Source organism: Crocuta crocuta, unplaced genomic scaffold (assembly GCF_008692635.1).
Source record: "Crocuta crocuta isolate KB4526 unplaced genomic scaffold, BGI_CrCroc_1.0 scaffold102, whole genome shotgun sequence".
Lineage (NCBI taxonomy): Eukaryota > Metazoa > Chordata > Mammalia > Carnivora > Hyaenidae > Crocuta > Crocuta crocuta.
In genome coordinates, this window is record NW_027530019.1 from 8,874,596 (window position 1) to 8,893,087 (window position 18,492).

The window sequence follows — 18,492 nt, forward strand, 5'->3', positions numbered from 1 at the left end:
GGGAGGGAAGCGGCGAAGCGAGCGCAGATTCTGTTTATAAATCAGCTCCGGAGCAGACACAGGCCGGCTGTGAAAAGCACTTTAGAAGCATCAAGTTTCTTCCTTTGACTAGATGTCAAAACATCCCCAGCAGCCNGGCACCCGGAGCCGGCAGGCCGCGCCGAGGAGCGCGGCTCCCCGAGATCGCATCCAATTTCCTGCCAACAGCCATTCGTCTGGGAGGAGGGGAGCCGCGGAGAGACAAAGAGGCAGCGCGCCAGGCGGGGGGTAGCAGGCGGCTCTGCCACGCGGAAGCCGCGCACCCGCGGAGGCGGGAAAGCTGGCGCGGCCGACCGTGTTTCTTTCCAGAGGAAGCGGGGCCTGCCGCGTCTCCCCCATTCCCGGACTGTGAGTCCGGCCCCTGGAGGCTTGCAGCCTGCAGGCCCGGGCCCGGATCTCTCTTCTGGCTGGGGCTTCGCACTCGCGGCCGAACCCCGCGGGGCCGTCCGTGCGCGCCCCCTGCTGGCCGTGCGGCGTGCCGTTGGCGCCAGGCCACACCCGCCCACGGCCCTGGCGACGCCCCAGTCCCTGCCCACAGCTAGAATGGCCGAGGCCTGTGGGCCCAGTCCCCCGGGAATACCCACTGGGCCGCGGGTGGAAACTGAGGTCAACCCACTCCAGGCCCGCCTTCCTGCTTCCAAGGTCGCAATGAACAGAAGCTCCCCTGTGAGGCTGAACAAACATCTGCTGCTGTGGGAGCATGCTCCTTTCAGAACCTAAACCTTCCAAATGAATGATGGGATTTTGGATTTCCTAATCCCATGCCTATTTTATCGAAATCGAGGATATGTTACCTGACAAATGTAAGAATTCTGGGGAGACAATCGAAAGGCTCACTTTAAGTTGGGCACAAATTCCCTTATAGGCACAGGTGCTCAACTCCTGTTGTTCAGAGAAGGGCTGGGAGTAACAGAGGTCCTGGAGCATGCCAGGCAAACTCGGGCTTCCAGCAGGCTCCTGCTGTGTCCTGCCACACGTACCCCTACTCCGTGCCCCACACACCTTCTCCGGAACTCCAACCCCTCCTCTCGGTGTCCTTCCTGATCAGGCTTCAGAAGCCCCACACCAGCCACCCTGAGAGGCCCTCCATCAGGAAGGGTGCCCCTGAGCTGGGAAACGCATCTCCAGCTAGAGCACTTGGTCTTGGGCCCGTTCCTTTATTCAGCAGATACTGGCAAGTTCAGAGGACTGTCTGCAGCAGCCTAGGTTAGCTGCCTGGCTGAGTAGCTGCTTCTGTCAATGGGTATCCCAGCCTGGGGCAGAATACAGAAACCCAGAGGGCAGAAATGTGGTTTATTCGTAAGGAGACTACTTCAGTAGGAAGAAGAGAGAAGGGCTGAGGAGCACTACATAGATACTGGACTGGGTTCTGACTATAGTGCATGTTTAAAAACTGGGGAGAGAAGCTCAGGGGTTCCTGTAAATTTCTCTTTGCAGCTCCGGTCTCTATGCCCTCCAAGGCATTTGCCAGCCCTTTTGACAGTGGGGAGCCCCAGAGGAAGCGGGGTTTGGGGGGAAGAGTCACAAAGTACCAGCATCTGTGCTCTTACTTCATCCTTAGGCTCACAGCCCCCTTATACATATAAACACTGCTTATCAGCTCCAGTCTTTTGAAGCTTTTTCTTAGTTTGGAAGAAGAGGTGTCAATTTGCCTCAAAGCAGTAATAGCTCTCCTACCTCCCAACCTCTGTTTCCCAGACAATGCCTCCCACTTTTCCAGGCTGAGACATTCTAGACTCAAATGGTCTGAACCCATGTGGTGTGACTGACCATGGCCACTTGGACTAAGGATGGGAGGCAGGAATAGGGGGAGAAGGCTGGGGGAGCCAGAAACAGGAAGTACAGAGTGAGGTGTGGGCCAAAATCTCTGCTCAGCTGGGCAGTGGGCAGAGCCCCTGGGCAGGGGCCTAAAAGTTCTCATAATGGTGAGAGAAATGAGTCCGGTCCTGCTTGTTGATGAGCTGACAGGCCTTTTCCACATTCTTGGTCATGCCAGGGGGGCCACAGCTAAACACCCCAATCTTCCGGACCTGTTGGGGGGGGAAACGTGAAGGCTAGGTCAGTATCCAGATGGAGGGCTAGCTCAGTTTTCATGCTGAAGACCAGCAAGAGTCCATGGTGAGGGCTCCTTCCGTGTTTCTTATAAAGGTTCCCTTTGTACGATTCGTGGTGAGGGCTGGCTCAGTGTTTTTAAGTCTAGCTCAGTTTTGACAGACTTGTTTTCTGTGGGTCCAACCTCTACCCCCTCCAAGGCATTTGTCAGCTTCAGGTGCAAGATCAGGGGCTAGCTAGGTTAATCAATGTTCAAATTAAAGGATAGCTCAGTGTTTCACTGAGGGCTAACCCAATGTTCATGGTAAAGGTTAACTCCGTGTCCAGGTGAGGGCTGGCTCAGTATTAGTGGTAAGGGTAAGCAGCTCTGAGTTTATGGTAAGGACCAGCTCAGTCATTGAGGTGTTCCTTGTGGATAGGCATCATGGACTCAGAAGTGGTAAGTCCCTGTCACCTGCCTCTTCCCTTAGCCCCTCAGAGTAACCCCTACTTTTTTTCCATTTCATTAACCCCACTTATCTCCCAGGTGATGAGCTCTCTCCAGAAGTCAATTCCTTCCCTCATGGAGCCGGTTCGAGAGGTTTGCTCAGACCTCAGATGATAAAGGCCAGGAGAACCTTGATATGGGGTGGTACTGACCTGCGGGTGGACCTCCTGCAGGGACTTGAAAAAGGCCTCGAAGGGGGGGCGGCCAAAGTGGGTGATGGAGCGCAGGCCCGTGAACAGACTCCGGTTCAGCACCTTCTGGAAGTGCCGCTCACAGATGTACTGGGAGAGGGAGGAGAGGAGGAATGTCACAGCCACACACAGCCAGGGGCGGCTCTTAGTCTAGATGGTGGCCCACATACCCACCCTGCCTGGCCGGCCCTGGCCTACCAGCATGGTGGTCCTGAGGTCAAACTTCTCAGCCAGCTGGGTGATGTAGATGTGCACGGACACCAGGTCCTGGCAGTCATTCTCCTCCACCTCCCGGATGATGTCAGCCAGCCACTCAAACTGCCGCTGGGTCCGTGTCACCCAGATGAAGTAGATCTGGGGATGCATGGCTAGAGCTGAGGACTTGGCTCATCTCAGGCTCCCTATTTCTCAGGGAGCCTCAGAGCAACAGAACTCTTCTGGTCTCAGTCAGCTTGTGCCTCTCCCCAGGGCCTCTCCCCAGACAGCCTGGGGAGATGGAGTGTTGTGGGGCCATAGGGTCAGGTTCTGGGGTGAGAGATGGAGTTACCCCAGGGTATAGAGAGGCTGAAGAGAATGGTAATCTGGGGTGATGGAAAAGGACACTTGCCAAGTGAGCTAAAGTTCTGATGGGGTAGGAAGCAGCTTTTTCACACTGAGCTGGACTTGCCACTCCCTCCAATGGGCCCTCTTCCGGCTGCTAGGCTCCCAGTCAAACCTAGCCCAGAGGGATATGGTCCCACTGAGGAGCATGTCACAGAACAGCCTTAGGAAAGACCCAGCTGGCTGCCTGGAGTAGATGGGAGTGGGCTCAAAGAGACACCGGGGGGATGGAAGCTGCCATGGAGGGACCCATCTCCAATTTCTGAAGAGGATGAAGAGAGGCTGTGTTGGGTTAAGAAGCAGAGGCAGAGACAGAGGGGCGCCTAGGTGGCTCAGTCAGTTAAGCATCTGACTTTGGCTCAGATCATGATCTCACAGTTTGTGGGTTCAAGCCCCACATCAGGCTCTGTGCTGTCTGGGTCCCTCTCTCTCTCCGCCTCCCCCCACCCCTCTCTCAGAAATGAATAAACATTAAACAACAACAAAAAAAGAAACTGAGCCAGAGCTGGCACAACAGAGGAGAAGGGGAACTGCCTATCACCCTCTAAATGCTGACAGCATATGGGCTGGGCCTCTGCCCGCTGCATTCCTGCGCCCCTGACTCACCCGCCAGGCCCAGAGAGACAAGAAGGGGCCTGCTACCAGGTCCAGGCTGGGGTGAAGGGACCCGGTATGGAGGGGGCCTAAGGGCCTGGGCTGTGTTCCTGGAGCCAACCCAGCCCACCAGCCCTGCCTTGCCACCTCCCCTCCTTTTCCTCTTGAAAGCAGAGCCAGTTTCACTTTTGCCTCACCCTAAGTGTGCCCTTCATTCTCCCCACTTGCAATGCTTCCTTCAAGTGCTGGCCTCTTCTATAAGAGGGAATGGGTTTTTTTTTTATCCCTCTCCAACTCTGTTCTTTAGGGTTTCGGAATATCCTGATCCCTCTGCGGCAGGCCAACTTGGCCTTGTCCAGATCAGGCCAAAAACAGAGGCAGGAGAGAGAGACAGAGATGGATCCAGTGATCGGGAGCAGAGGGCAAGGGTTGGCAGGAGGAGGGGCACTCACCTTCTTACAGAACACTTGGCAGCTGACTGATGACTTGAAGACCAGGTCTTTGAGGATGGAGGCAAAGGGGGTGACCCCAATGCCCCCTCCCACCAGCACTGACACCTCAAACTTATGCCACTCCTGGTGGCCCTCTCCAAATGGTCCATCGAGGTACAGCTGCAAGAGGAGGAGTGGGTTTGAGTTAGACTCCACCATCACCATAGTTCTGAAGCTGGAAATAGGAGGCAGTACAGACAGAAGTGAAGGGAAAGCCAGTACTGTGGCATTACTGGGAACAACCAGTCTCTGGATTGGGGGAAGGGAGGAACACAGTGGGGAGTCTGGGGCTGCAGGGCCAAGGCCTGCTGAAGGGATGTGGGGGCATGTAGCACATATGGCCCAGGTCTGGTCACCTTTGGGTATCTGGCACAGCCATCTCCCCTCGGAGGTGAGTAGATCTCCCTGAGGCGAGTGGTCCAGGGCCCCACTGCCCGGATGTGCAGGCTGAGTGTGTCCTCGTGGGGCGCAGAAGTCAGTGTGAAGGGGTGGTATTCTGTGGTCCCCAGAGCCAAGCAGGCGATCTGCACCCACTGTCCTGACTTGTATTCAAAGCCTTGAGGCCGCTGGAACTGCAGGTGGGTCACTCCTGAAGGAAAGAAGTGGGCAGGAGGCTGCTGTCCAGGGCCTAGCAACACTGTGGCCTCCAGAGAGTTCCCCCACCTGAAGCCTCAGCTCTGCCTAGGGAATATGACAAGGAAGGCCACCCCCTCAGAAGGCTTTACTCCCCTTGAGCCACGTCCACCCTGAGGAGGGGCTATGCAGTACTGGTGCTGGTGGTCAGCAGGGAAAGGAGCCACCTGGCCTGGGTCCTCTTCTCTCTGCTGTGAGAGAGGCTCAGGTCCCCTGGCAACGAGCTGCTCCTGCCAGTTCCCTCGTCACTGCTGTCTCAAGGCCCTTGCCAATTCCACTGGCCAGGCCAGGAGATTGCAAGGTCCAGGCTCTGCCTCCCATCCCCAACTCCCCATCTGCTTCCTCAGTACCACCCAGCTGGCCCCTGGACAGCCTAAAGGCTGGTACCTGAAGGCAGCAGCTCCGCCTTCACCACGCTGATCTCCACCTTCTTCCGGCTCAGGCTTACCAGCTTGTCCCCCACATAGATTAGTGCCGGGACCAGGAAGAAGATGTGGAAACGAGGCAGCTGGATCAGGCCAAAGCTGCCATGGATGATGAGCTGGAAAGAATGAAGAATATAGCTCAGACCAAGCCATACCCACAAGGGTGTCTCTGGCTAACTTGGCCCTTAGCCCCTTGCATCCTCCACTCCCCCTACCTCCCCCTACCCCCCACTCCCCAGGGCTCATTCCATCCCCACCTCTCCAGGTACTAGGCTCCCTTCAGCTTCCCAAATCTAACCACTCCCAACCCCAGCCCCATCCTGCAGAGCATCCATGATGAAAGAGACTACTTGCCCCTTCCTGGCACCATCCTAAACCACCAACTTTGACTGTCACCCACTCTTCCTGCAGTAGCCTCCTAACTGGTCTTCTACTAGGGTTCCCTACTGTGACCCAGTCTCTTCAAATCAGCCAGTGTGACATTTCAAAGTTCATTCTATCCTGCCATTCCAGCTTTAAAAGCCTTAGTGGACTTTCCTTTACACCACAAAACCTTGAGATGCTCTGGCCTCTGCCTGCCAGTACTTCCTCCTCCCTGTTCTTCAAACACGGCAAATCCTTTCTGCTTCAGGACTGTTGCACCCACTGTTCCCTCTCCCATGGCTCCTATGATTCTTCCCATGGCTGCCTCCATCTCATTTTTCAGGTCTCAGCAGAAACGCTACCTCTTTGGGCCTTCCCTCAGTCTTCTCTATCTTATCTCCCAGTCAACTCTTTTCAGGGCACTCATCATCATCCACACTAATTTTCTCCCCCCACCAACTCCCCCACCTGCTCCCCAGACTGTGGGGAAGGTAGTGTCTGTTTTTTTGTTTTTGTTTTTTTTTTTTGCCATTACACTCTGAGATTTGGGCAGCTTCTGCTTGGCACACAGTAGACGCTTAATAACTGCTGATTCAGTGAAAGGAGGTCCCCTAATTTATCTTCTCCCTTTCGAGACTCCCTAACCAGTCCTCCCTTTCCATGAAGTAACTGACAGGTATTGTCTACCTCTGCTCCTTTCCCCAACAAGCTAGTCTGACAAGGTCGGACACTACTTGCCCCCATTCTTCCCGTCTGCTTGCTCCTAAGCCTGGTCCGTTTGGCTCCTGCTTCCTCCTCTTCTCAGGACCTGCTCACTGAGGGCTCACTGGCCCCATGAATGGCCAGACCCCAAGGTCTCCTTTCAGCTGCTCCCACCACTGGCAGTCTGTGGCACTAGCAACCACCTCCCCCCACCCCCAATTCTGCAACAACGCTGTCCTGGGGTTCTCAGGCCACTCACTTTCCATCTCCTCCACTGGCCCTCTGTTCCTTCTCCCACCCCCGATCCTGCATGCTGCCCAAACCTGACTTTCTCACTCTCTGCCCTCTTCTGTGCTCTCCCCTGTGGCATGGCCAGTCAGCTGAGCCCCAGCCCCCAGCGGCAACTGCAGTCCGCACAGGTCTACCATGTCCTGCTACTGCCTAATTCCCTAGGGCCATCCACAGCAAGGCCTGTCCCTTCTGTGCCCTGAATATTCTATCATCATTTCCACCTCTGCACCAGCGCTCGTGCCCTTTCCTCTACCTGGAATGCTCTTTGGATTCTACTCTGCCCTGTCAAATCTTAGCTTACCTCTCCCTAAGGCTTGACTCAAGTCCCATGTTCTCCCCAAAGTCTTCCCTAACCAGTTTGGTCCAAATGAAACTCCCTTCAGTGAGCTACTGTATGTAACTCACTGGAACACTCAGCTCAGCAATTAGTCCTATATTGCCTGCTTATGTTAATCATTTCAAGTGCATGGCACTTATCTCTGCAGCAAATCCCAAGTTCCTGAGGGCACTAGGCTACACTGGGCTTACCCCAAACTAGCACATACTAGACCTTCGAGAAGGTCTAGTTAAACTGTTAAACTGAACTCTGGTTCCTCATTCAGCTCTCCCTTTCCCCAGCTCAGTGTTCCTGAATTCCTGGGCATTCGCCCACAGGACTAACTTAAACCTCTGTGGGCTCTCCTATGAACTGGCTCTGGTTTCCTTAAGTTCTTCTCTCATTACAGAGCCCACGCCCACCCCCAAGGCTTTCTAAGCATCATCCAACCAGGCTGAGAACAATGTGAGGGTGACCTCATATTCCTCTGTTTATACATCCCATTTTGTGTTGGCTCTACTTTTAAACCACAAAGCTGTTGCAGACCATGGTTGGCTGATGAACCAGGAGAGCTGCCGCCAGCTCAGCTTCTGCTGTGCTAGCCCTGCCCTCTTTAGCCTGGAGCAGGAGCCTGGACATCCTTCTGCAGGGTCTGCTCCACACTGGGTCCCTTTACTTACGACTTCTCTTTCTGCCTGTAGTCAAATGGTCGTTCTGCCTGTAGTCAAAGGGTCGCACAAGGGATAAATGGGAAGGAAGCAGGAATTTTGGCCCAGATATCCCTCCAGGTGAGACTCTCCCTAGTGGCCAGCACTAGGATTGCCCAGCAGAGGGACCTGCACCTTTTTGAGCTGCTTACTTCCCTGCTGGCAGGAACCCCAGTGATCCCCAAAACCCAGGGATAAGTCAGAAAGGGGTCTTGGTGTCAGGGAGCCAGTGTGACCTGGCCACTCCTCTGGGTCTCCCGTCTAGTTCAAAGATGGTGCTGCTTCACCAGAAACAAGAATTTCATCTCCACCCCCAACAGATACAGTAACTCTGGATGCTCGGGATCCACCCTAGCAGGGGTGGGGAGGAAGGAATAAATCAGCCTCAGCTTTCAAAGAAGGCAGAGATTTCTCTGGAAATAAACATCATCAGTTCTAGGAAACAACCTAAGCCAAGGCTGGGTAGTCATCTTCACAACCATGAAGTGCTGAGCCTCAGGCAACATGGAAACAGACCTTTCCAATCAGTGAGGACAGAACTGCGCCTTGGAGGAGGGAGGGCAGCCCACAGGTGCCCGCCTGACCCAGGCAGTAATGAACTCTCCCTCTGTCTCAGGACAAGGGAGACTCCTGTGTGCACTTCTGCCTCGAGCCAGATGACAGATGGTGGCCATGTGGGCTCTGTACTTCTTGAATGCTGGCAGCCAAGCTATCATTAGTGGGGACACTGGGGCCTTGGAACTTAGCTTAGCTTCTCAGCGAGACCCTCAGGGTGCCCTTTAGGGAACTGCCTGTGTCCATGAGAAAGGCAGGCCAACCAGAGCCACGACGCAGTCATAGATCAGAATCCACTATGGAACTAACTAGCTGATGCAAGTGACGGCAAACCCAGGGAAGGTAAAGAGAACAGGACAAGAGAAGAGAGGGAATGTGAAGGAAGGGGGGCAGGGGCCTAGGTTAAGGAGAAGGAAAGAGAACAGGCAGTCTTAAAAATCCATTCTATCAACAGTCCAAGTGAAGACATTTTGAGCAAGTTCATTAACTGTACAGGTGGCACTTAGCTGGGTGGGGTGCTATACCCCAGAAAACAGGATCAGAACAAAAGTGGCAAATCCAAATTCAGAAAAGCTTCTCTCTCCAGTGTAGGAAGTCCACCCAGGAGCCCAAACCAGGCACCAGAAGTGGTGGCTGGGCAGAAACGATGTGGGGGTGTCTGCAAGAAATGTAGACCAGCCTGGTAGGACTAATACTGTAAAACCCATGTCGGGTACCCATCTTCCAAGTGCTGATGGGGGTCAGTCTGCTGGAGAGCCCCACACTATAATCTCCAGCCTTGAAGTGAGAAGCCAAGAGGAGTCTTCAAATAACTAAGGGGGTGGAAAACTGATGTCTCAGTCCTGACTGCCTCCCTGGGATCACCCTGCCAAGACCATGATAGCCCTCACCAGCACATAAAGGAGGATGTAGAGGTGGTGCGTCAGCCAGAAGCCCCGGAAGCTGTGGCGGCGGAAGTGGTGGGAGGCGAAGACGTACATGATGGCCAGGACCAGGAGAAGCACAACCCCCGTGAGGCCTGCAAAATGAACATGGGGTGAAGGACAGAGGAGCAGGGTCATTCTGAGGCTGCCATGGATCAGGGTCCCCTTTCCACTTCACTGCTCTGGGTAAGGGGAACGGAAGCACAGGCTTCTCTGTTCTCTCCGCACACTGCTGATCACAGGTGCCTTTTAGTTCAACAGACTCTGCCCTTCCCTCATAGATCTTGTCATGACTGTTATTTTTTAAGTAACTGTGTCAGTTATGTCTGTCGCTTCCCAACTTTCAGGCCTATAAGAACAGGGACCAGGCTGCCAGTTCACCACTGAATCCTAGTGCCTACTGTAGGCCTTGGCCCCCTGTGGGCCTTATATAAGTGTGTGCTGATTGAATGAATGAATGAATGCATGAATGAATGAATGCATGGGGCATCTACTCTGGCCTAGGTCAGACTCTGGACATTGCAGGCCCTGCCCCCGTGGAGTCCAGGCTTGGTCTGCGTCCCTGTACCCTGTACCATCACACTTGGCTGCCACAGCATGAGCACTGGCACCATTAGTGAGTAAGTGCGACCACCAGAGGCCTCTGGGCTCAGCCCAGAGTTGGTGGGAGCCCCCCCCACCCCGACAGGAGGTCCCAGGCCTGGGGTACAAGAGAGGGTAACACGAGATTCAGGATGGAAGTGTAGGGCTAGAGAATGGCCCCTTAAGTGATTAAGGAGGAGAGAGGCAGAAATTAGGAAGATTAGAGCCCTGCAGTATGGAAAAGCAGAGGTTAAGAAGAGATCTAACCAAAGCCTGTAAAGACCTGAACGGAGAGGAGCACATAAACACAGCCTTATCCACTAAATCCCAGTGTGCAGGAATTAGCAAGCACTCTGAAGTTCAAAGCGGATCGTTTTAGGATTTAAAAAAATGCTGTGTTTCACAGAGGGGAATGAGTATAGAAAACGTGTTACCCCCAAAGAGGAAATAAACTCAAAATATAAATAGGTTCAAGAAGCTTTTGAATAGATTCACAGCTAATAGTTCTAAAATGGGTGATTATGAGGAGTTAGGAATATGTCCCTAAACAGCCCTTGTCAAGAAGACTACAAGGAATGGGGGCTTCTGCCTAGTTTGACAACGAGCCCTGTCTCTCCGCCATACAGCTGGGCACAGCACTCCTCAGTGGCAGAGCCACGGTCATGGTAGGTTGTGTATACCGGGGTGGGAGGTGAGGGGATCCACTCCCATTCCACAGAGGGAAGAACTTCAGAGTTGAGGCTGCAGCCCAGCCAAGCTCCCAAGAGAAGGACTGGATAGCAGAGGCTCCTACTGCCCAGGAGAGTCCTTAACACCAGAGAAAAGCCTGGCTCACCATGTGAGAGCCGAGTGAGTGCTACTGGGCTGCCTCATGACAGACAGAACCCAGAGCCCGGAGCTCAGAGCCAGACCAGAAATTCAAAACAGGGAGGGCACTCACCTGGCACAGTCTGGAAGAACCACCAGTAATACTTCTGGGGAAACTCAGACCTGTCAAGAAGGAAAAGCAAGGAAGGATGCTGAGAGATGTCTGGGATCTCCAGAAAGAATCCTCCAGGGGAAACACTCCAACTCAGCCACTAGTCTCCCTTTCTGCCCAGCTGGGACCAAGACTCCACAGGCTGGTCATTGTCCTACAACCTGGAAGGTGACGCTCTGCTCTCAGCCAAGAGAATTTGCTTCTTTCCATCCATGAAAGATACTCGCACCCTGAGACACACATACATGCACACCTTCACTCACCCATCGTCATGGAAGAGGCCAGGGAAGAGGCAGGAGAGGATGCTGAGCGGGCTGATGGAGAACAGGTATACATTCACCACGTGGCCTGCGCTGTGTAAGACTAAGGAAGACCAGTCAGGGTGGGCGTGAGCCTGGGGGCAGCCCAGTGGGGGTGCTCAACCCATTCAGCCCAAGATGAAGGACTCCAGCCACCCAGAGTTGCGGGCCTGGAAAAGGAACCTAGGGAATCTGTACTTTTGATCTCTAATCAACCTCCTGTTCCTCCCCTGCCCCAAAACCCCCTCCCATGCCCCATATACACCATCCACCAACACAGCCACAAGAGTTTGAAGTTCTATCTTTTGGTTTCTCTCTGCGTGTGTTTTACAACATGAAAACTGGGAGAGATCACACACTATGTGGACTCGTTCTGGGGTGTTGGTAACTTGTCTGCTGGAGGCTGGTGAGGTGGCTCTGAAAACATGGGAAGGGGCAGTGAGTGGCCCCTGGGGCTATTTCACACCACTGCTGGGCTGGCTCCACCCTTCTGAGGACTTTTAGGGTTTATACTCAAGTTAAGCCCAGAGAGAGAGGAGGGGCTCTCAGAGGAGGGGAAGCCAGCAGGGGGCAGGAGAACAGAGACAAGAACCCTGGCACCCCCAAGTCCTGCCTGTGAGAACGATAGCAGTGAAGGCAATGAGACGATGGAAGTCCACGGCGGCGTCGAAGGGTATGTAGCGGTTGAGGAAGGTCTCGCGCAGGAAGGTGATGAGGTTGCGGCACATGGTGAGCAGGATGTAGGAGAACATGAAGGAGATGCTGGCGGCCGTGCCCCGGGACAGGATGATGCCCACGCGGGTGGTGTCCGTGATGCCCATGTGGTGAGCCCCGAAGGCGTAGTCTGCGGAGGGGGTCGCAGTGCAGAGGAGAGGGCGCCGCCTGCAGGTCGAGCCTCCCCCACCGCAGCCCTTGTTCAAGCAGGCCCGGCGCACCCGCGGGAGCCCCGCCCCCGGGGCAGCCGGCACTCACAGTAGGCGCGCTCCAGGAAAAGGCCGCCGGCGACCGCATAGAACACGACCACGCAGCCGATGTGGCGCCGGTAGTTCTCCACAAAGCGCTTGAACTGCTGCAAGGTCTGGTGGAGACGGCTGCGCTGAAACTTCTCTCGGTGAGCCTCCGTGAACAGCAGGGGCTGGAAGGATGTCACCCTGGGAGACAGGAAGTCTTGGCTCTGGTTGTGGACCCACTGTTACTGCAGCCCGCCTCCCGAGTGGAGAAGGGGTATCGAGTTGCTCAAACTAAGCAGGGTTCAGACCCCAAATGATATATACCACACTCCTCAAGCGGACTGTCAGAGTAGGGGCAGACTTGCAAGAGGTCACTTGGTCAGTCCACCCCAGGAGGTGCTCTCCCTCCCTTTACCCCAGTTCCCACTCACACTCAGATAGTCCTCTCCCCTCCAAGTCTGTAGCTCCTCACTCTCACTGGCTCTGTCCTCACCCTTTACTGGAAGCTCAGAAGACACCCCCTCCAAGAAGCCTTCCTTGACTTCCCAGGCAGAGGTGAGTACTTCTTTGAGCTCCAAAACTCCTTGCTCTTACCACTGTTACAACATTCCTCAGTGGGACATCGTAATGGTCAGTGTGCCAGACCATCTTGTCTGACTGGGATCTTCTTGGGCATGGATTGTTCGTCCTGCCAGCAACCCTGTGCCGAGGACCATGCCTGGCACCCAGTAATCACTGTATGCATGCTGGAGGGATGGATGAACTGCCTGGGCTTAATTAACGGGAGGAGCAGGCGTACTTCTTGCCAAACCTCCGTCGAATCTCCTGGGGAGGGTCTGTGTCCATGGGGCACTGCAGTCTCTGTGGTGTCCACTCCACCTCATCATTGCTGCGTGGACAGCGAGCATTCACTCTGGGGGATGGACTAGGACAAAAAGGAGAGAGAGAGGACCTTGGCTGCCTGAGCCACTTGGTCCTCTGCTGTCCCTGGTCTGCCTTCAGAGAGACCCTGTTGAGGAAGGGTCGGAGCTGTCAGGCAGGGGACAGCAGGATTCCCACAGAGACCTAGAGAAAGAATGAGTCCGATGTTGGAGGTCCCAGCCAAGGGCACACATACACATGCCTGGCAGCAGGTGACTGCTGAAATCCAGCAGGCTCCCTGCTCTTCCTCGTGCAGGGCTGTGTCTGCCTAGCGTAAGCAGCGCTTTTTTCTAATTTGCATGAAGGCACTATGTGTGCTAGTGGGGTCCCTGATACCAGGCATTCTGGGGACAGAAAAGGCAAATCTCCAACCCCAGCCCTCCCTCCAACATTCCCAGATGAGGACTTACTTACCAGAGCTTTTCCTCGCTGATGTAGGAGGCTCGCCGGCACAGGTCCTTGATGACCTCAGGCACCTCTATGCCTGCAACACAGAGCTGGACTAGGGGACGGCTCAGGGCCCAGAACCCAGGAAGACCTGGTACCCACCCCATGTCCACACTGTAGAGGGTCCTTGGCCAGTACCCTTGACTTTGGGTGCCCCAGACCTGGCCTGTGTCCCCTGTGGAAACTAGACCCAGCCATGAGTGGGTAGGGAGAAGGCCTGAAACAAAGTTGGCCAGGCACTGTCCCCTGGACACGTGTCCACCTTCAGCCCCACTCCTAGGACTGGTATCAGGCTGATGGGGTAGAATTCAGAAACTGTATGCAATGTGCCTGCTAGACCTTTCTGCCACTAAAACCCTACTTAAACCCTCCAGCTTAAAACCTCCTGAGAGTTAAATGTAGATTTAGGTGGCACATATATAGAGATCATTATAAAATTCTTTCCACATTTCTGTGTTTAAAAATTTTCATAGGGGTACCTGGGTGGCTCAATCAGTTAAGCATCTGACTCTTGATTTTGGCTCAGGTCATGATCTCACAGTTCATCAGTTCGAGCCCCATGTCGGGCTTTGCACCTCTCTCTCTCTGTCCCTACCCTGCTCACATTCTCTCAAAATAAATAAATAAATAAACTGAAAAAGTGTTCATAATAAAATGCCAGGGGAAAAAGACTCTCCCACAAGCAACCCATTCTTCTCTGTCTGGGCTGAGCAAGAGGGGCAGTACAGGAGTGAGCTGCAAATCCAAGTTCTCATAGGAGGCCTGAGAATCTCCAGATCACTTCTAAGTGCTAAACCAGTCTTGAAGATTAATTACCCTGGTGCTATGGCTCAGAGGGCAAAAAGTGATGAAGCTGAATTTAATGAAATCAAAGTGTTTAAAACAAAATATAGATGCTTATCCCTCAAATTTCCGCAAACAGCAAATGTGACAAAATGATAACTAAAGGCAAATCTAGGTGAATGGTAAAGGGATGCTCCTTATGCTATTCTTGTTCCTTTTCTGTAGGTACATTTAAAATGTTTCAGAGTAAACTTTGAAGGAAACAACAAGGCACAACAACAATAAAAAGCAAAACAAAACAGTACTCAACACTACCCTTCTACATAACCCTCACTCCCCCAGCCTGGTCCTCTCCTCCACCCCAGGGGCTAGATGTTCCTGGGACTCTGGCCTGGGCTCACTTCCAGGCACCTGCCCCTGCTCTGTCCTCAGGTCCAGGTGCTACTACCCTGGCTGCCTGGAAAAGGTGAAAAGCTGACAAATTAGGGGAGCTGAGTGTGTACTCCACCAACTCTCCTCCTGCCCTGGGCAGGTGAAGCCCTGACCAGAGTCCCAGCTGTGCGCTGCCTAACTCACCTCTCTCCCACATGGATCTAGAATTGGGCTGCTCAGCTCCCCCAAGTTCTCATAATCCTGGGAGGGGCTGGGTTTGGTCTCAACATGCCCCAGTGAGAAACGGAGAAGGTAGGTGAAGGTACCATAACAGCTCAGAGTAGACCTCAGAAGAGTCTCCTGTTCTCCCTGGCTGTAGCCCCCACCCACCTGAGTCAGACACAGGTGGGACAGGAAGTAGGGGGAAGGACAGAAGAGGTGGGTCTCCATGCCCTCAAGCAAACATTTCCTGAGCACTCAGCCAAGGCATATAAAGGCAAACAAAACCAGAGCACTCCCCTGCCACCAGACACCCCAGTTCAGGTGAATATGGCCTGGATAGGAATGTTACAAGGAGACACTATGTTCCCCTGTCCTGGGAACCAAGCACAGAGAGCTGGGAGAAGCAGAATTCTATCTGCTGTCCCTCACCCCACCCTGACCCTGCCCACCCCAGGAGCAAAGCTGCATTATGACTTTTGTGGGCCATAGGCACTGCTGCCTTCCTAGGCCCCTTCCTCCATTAAAAAATAAAAAAAGAAAAGAAAAGAAATATATGTATATATACATGTATTTATAAAGTATAAATATTTTTTATAATCACGTTGGTATACAGAAGAATATAATCCAGGCTGGATATACTATCACGTACTTTTTATTATTATATTCATTCTTCTGATTATAAAAGAATGAAAACATTTCTGTGGGCTCCTAAAAGTACGTAGGCCCTGTGCACTGTGCCTGCTGTGTCTAATGGATAGGTCAGCCCTAAGGCCAGCCAGCCCCACCTCTGACGCAGAGCTGTGTGAAACGGAGCTCGCTGTCATGGTCCCGCAGCATGAAGTGGAAATCCTCCCACGTGAGCTCCTCCTTGTCCTGGAAGCCTGACTCCCGGAACATGGACTCCACCACCTCAGTCAGCTGGGCCTTGGACAGGCAGTTGTTGGAGATCTCGATGAAGGACCTGGGATTGGGGGAGGGAAGCCATCAGGCCCTGAAAAGAGGCCTGAGGCCTAGACATGAAAGACCAATGGCCATCCCACCAGGCCTTCAGAGCCCACATGGAAGGGCCCCAACTGGCCATGTTCCAAGCCCCCAGTCTTTGGCTCTATGGAGTAGGAAGGGGAGAAGGCCCCTGCTCTTTACTCTCCAGCTCCCACCTTTGTGTCCCGCTCCTTTCCCCCAGCAGTCCCTGCCCTGGCCCACTCTTCTGGCTATCCCACGTGACCAACCTCAGCATCCTGATGAACTCGTCCTTGGAAATGAGACCATTCCCATCAAAGTCATACATGCGGAACATGAGACGAGACTTTTCCTCAGGAGAGCCTGGGGGAAGGAGGACACAATGAGAGCCTCAAACTACTGCCTAAACCCCAGGCATCCCAGTGGGGCCTCACGAGTGTGACCCACTGCTGGGCACAACAAAGTGTCACGCTGCTTCCTGACATCTACCTAGGTACTCCCAGATATCTGCCATGGCTGGAAACCTGGCCCCAGCACTTCCCTATCTCTAACAGGTCAGCTACCCTCCAGCCTCAGTCTCCAGCCCCTTCCATCTTCTCCCACCTGGACAACCACTCCCTTTTCCTCTACCTTTCATGAAGACAACCAGGATGTCCAGAAACTCCCGGAAGGACAGGTAGCCATTGCCATCTTTGTCAGCAAGAGAGAACATGGACTCCACAAACATATCCTGGGGCTTGAGGCCGAGGGACTCAGCAAACTCAACTCTGCTCAGCTCACAAGTCAGGGCCTCCTGTACCTTCTGTGAGGATTCCAGGGGCAGGGTCCCTGCGTCTGCCTGGTCGATGTCCAGCACCTGCACTTGGGCAGCAGCAGAGGGAGAGGAGACAAGGCTTCCTTGCTTTGAGGCCTAGTTGAGGCTTTTAGGAGCCACCTTTTCCAGGCATCTGCCCAGTACCCTGTCCCCTAAGCACTACCCCATGCCCTGCAGGTGGACCCCAGCGCCATTTGTTCTATGGAGCCCTGACCCTCTGTGTTAGCTGACCAGACCAGGATGCACACTTGACCCAAGCAGACGATCTAGGATTGGGACTGAGAGGTCTCAGGTCTGTCTTGACCTGAGCACAAGAAAACTCAGAAGTTGTGGACCACCCTGTTCTTCCAAGTGCGCAGAGACACAGACAGAAGTAAATGCACAGAGAAAATGGGGCAGGCTAAAAGGCAGGAGTGACCTTATTTGCTGGCAGCTTCCCCTTTCCTAGCCCCTTCCAGGCCAGGTCACAGTCCTCCCTTTAGAATTCCTGAGACATCACCATATCCTCAGAGTCAACTGACCCATGGTCAGTGGTAGTTTACAGAGTTTTCACTGAGAAAAAGCCTCAGCTGAGTTGAGAAAATGCTGGGCTTAGGAAAGGAGAATTCTCACCATGGGCTATCTTCAGCCCACCCAGGGACTGCCCCAGCATCAGAAGAGATGGTGAGGGTAGCAGGCAGGCCACAGGCCACAGCACCTCTATTTCCTGCCATCAACTGGGGACCCCTGACCCAAGTCTGCCTATGGTTTCATGAGGCAAACCTTGTTGCTTCAAACAAGGAACTTTAGTGGAAAGAGCCTGGGGCTGGTGGCAAAAGACCTGGGTTCCTGACCCAGTCCTAACACCCACTTGCTGTGTGACTTCAGGCAAGTCTCTTCATTTGTCTGGCATTCATTTTCCTACCTCCTCTACTTATCTCACAGGGCTATTGTGAGAATCAACACCAGATATTGTATGGAAAGTGTTTTGAAACCTGGGAGCACTGTGCATGCAGGTAGAAAGGGGAGGAGGCTGCCCCCAGGACACAGTAGCACTGTCTTTCACCCCCAGCAGAAGAGGTCTTGTGGCCCTGATGGATTCTGACCTGAGTGAAGGTACCCACGTCTTGCCTGGGCCCTGGCAATGAGTTACCCCACCTGGGTGTCCCTCCATTCTAGTGCATACTCAAGTTCAACTGGTTTGAGCAGTAAATGACAAAAGTCATATGCCTGGCACATAGTAAATGAGCATTAAATGCTCACTTCCCTCATGAATCCTCTCCCCAGCAAGCCAACCTTGCTCCTTCTCCTCAAATATTGATTTTTTTGCCCTTTCTTTAGGCACCTTTGCTCAGTCCTTCTTGCTCCTTACCTCTGAGCCAAAAACTTTCCATCTCTTTTCAAGTCCTCACCAAATCTGACCTGAACCATGACCCTCCACCAGCCTGAAGAGTTGCTACCTTTTCTGACCTCCTAGACTGCTTATATCCTAGATCAGTTTTGTAGCCATGATGCTTTGCCACTTGTCTTCCTTTCTGGGCATGTCCCATCTTCCCAGAGGGATGACAAGCCCCTTTAGTGGTGGGGGGGGAGGGAGAGGATGCTCTATACGTTCTATTGATGTTATCTCTACCAAGCTTCCCTCTCCACAGTTCTCCACTCAGGCTGCTTTATTTCTGTGCCAGATATGGATGGCAAGTCTTTGCATTTCTCCTCCTGGCTTGTTTCCCCACAGCCTCTCAGTAGTTCTTGTAACTCGGCAAGGGAGGCACTTATGCCCCATGGTGGCCTCTGGCAGCTGCACTTTCCCAAAGA

At 53.5% G+C, this 18,492-nt stretch overlaps 1 protein-coding gene across 1 annotated transcript in view; it reads right to left on the reverse strand.

Annotated features, from left to right (window-relative positions):
* Window positions 1-1,378: 1,378 nt before the first annotated feature.
* DUOX1 (dual oxidase 1) overlaps window positions 1,379-18,492 on the reverse strand; it is a 31,824-nt gene continuing 14,710 nt past the window's right edge. The window contains exons 18-33 of the mRNA XM_077764331.1: window positions 16,515-16,740; window positions 16,154-16,247; window positions 15,710-15,885; window positions 13,515-13,584; window positions 12,979-13,104; window positions 12,202-12,380; window positions 11,843-12,073; window positions 11,194-11,293; window positions 10,892-10,941; window positions 9,337-9,464; window positions 5,475-5,628; window positions 4,811-5,043; window positions 4,416-4,574; window positions 2,968-3,123; window positions 2,731-2,859; window positions 1,379-2,069 (exon numbers count right to left, since the gene is read on the reverse strand). Coding sequence (XP_077620457.1) covers window positions 1,947-2,069; window positions 2,731-2,859; window positions 2,968-3,123; window positions 4,416-4,574; window positions 4,811-5,043; window positions 5,475-5,628; window positions 9,337-9,464; window positions 10,892-10,941; window positions 11,194-11,293; window positions 11,843-12,073; window positions 12,202-12,380; window positions 12,979-13,104; window positions 13,515-13,584; window positions 15,710-15,885; window positions 16,154-16,247; window positions 16,515-16,740 — 2,334 coding nt within the window. The 3' untranslated portion in view covers window positions 1,379-1,946. The remainder of the gene's footprint in view (window positions 2,070-2,730; window positions 2,860-2,967; window positions 3,124-4,415; window positions 4,575-4,810; window positions 5,044-5,474; window positions 5,629-9,336; window positions 9,465-10,891; window positions 10,942-11,193; window positions 11,294-11,842; window positions 12,074-12,201; window positions 12,381-12,978; window positions 13,105-13,514; window positions 13,585-15,709; window positions 15,886-16,153; window positions 16,248-16,514; window positions 16,741-18,492) is intronic.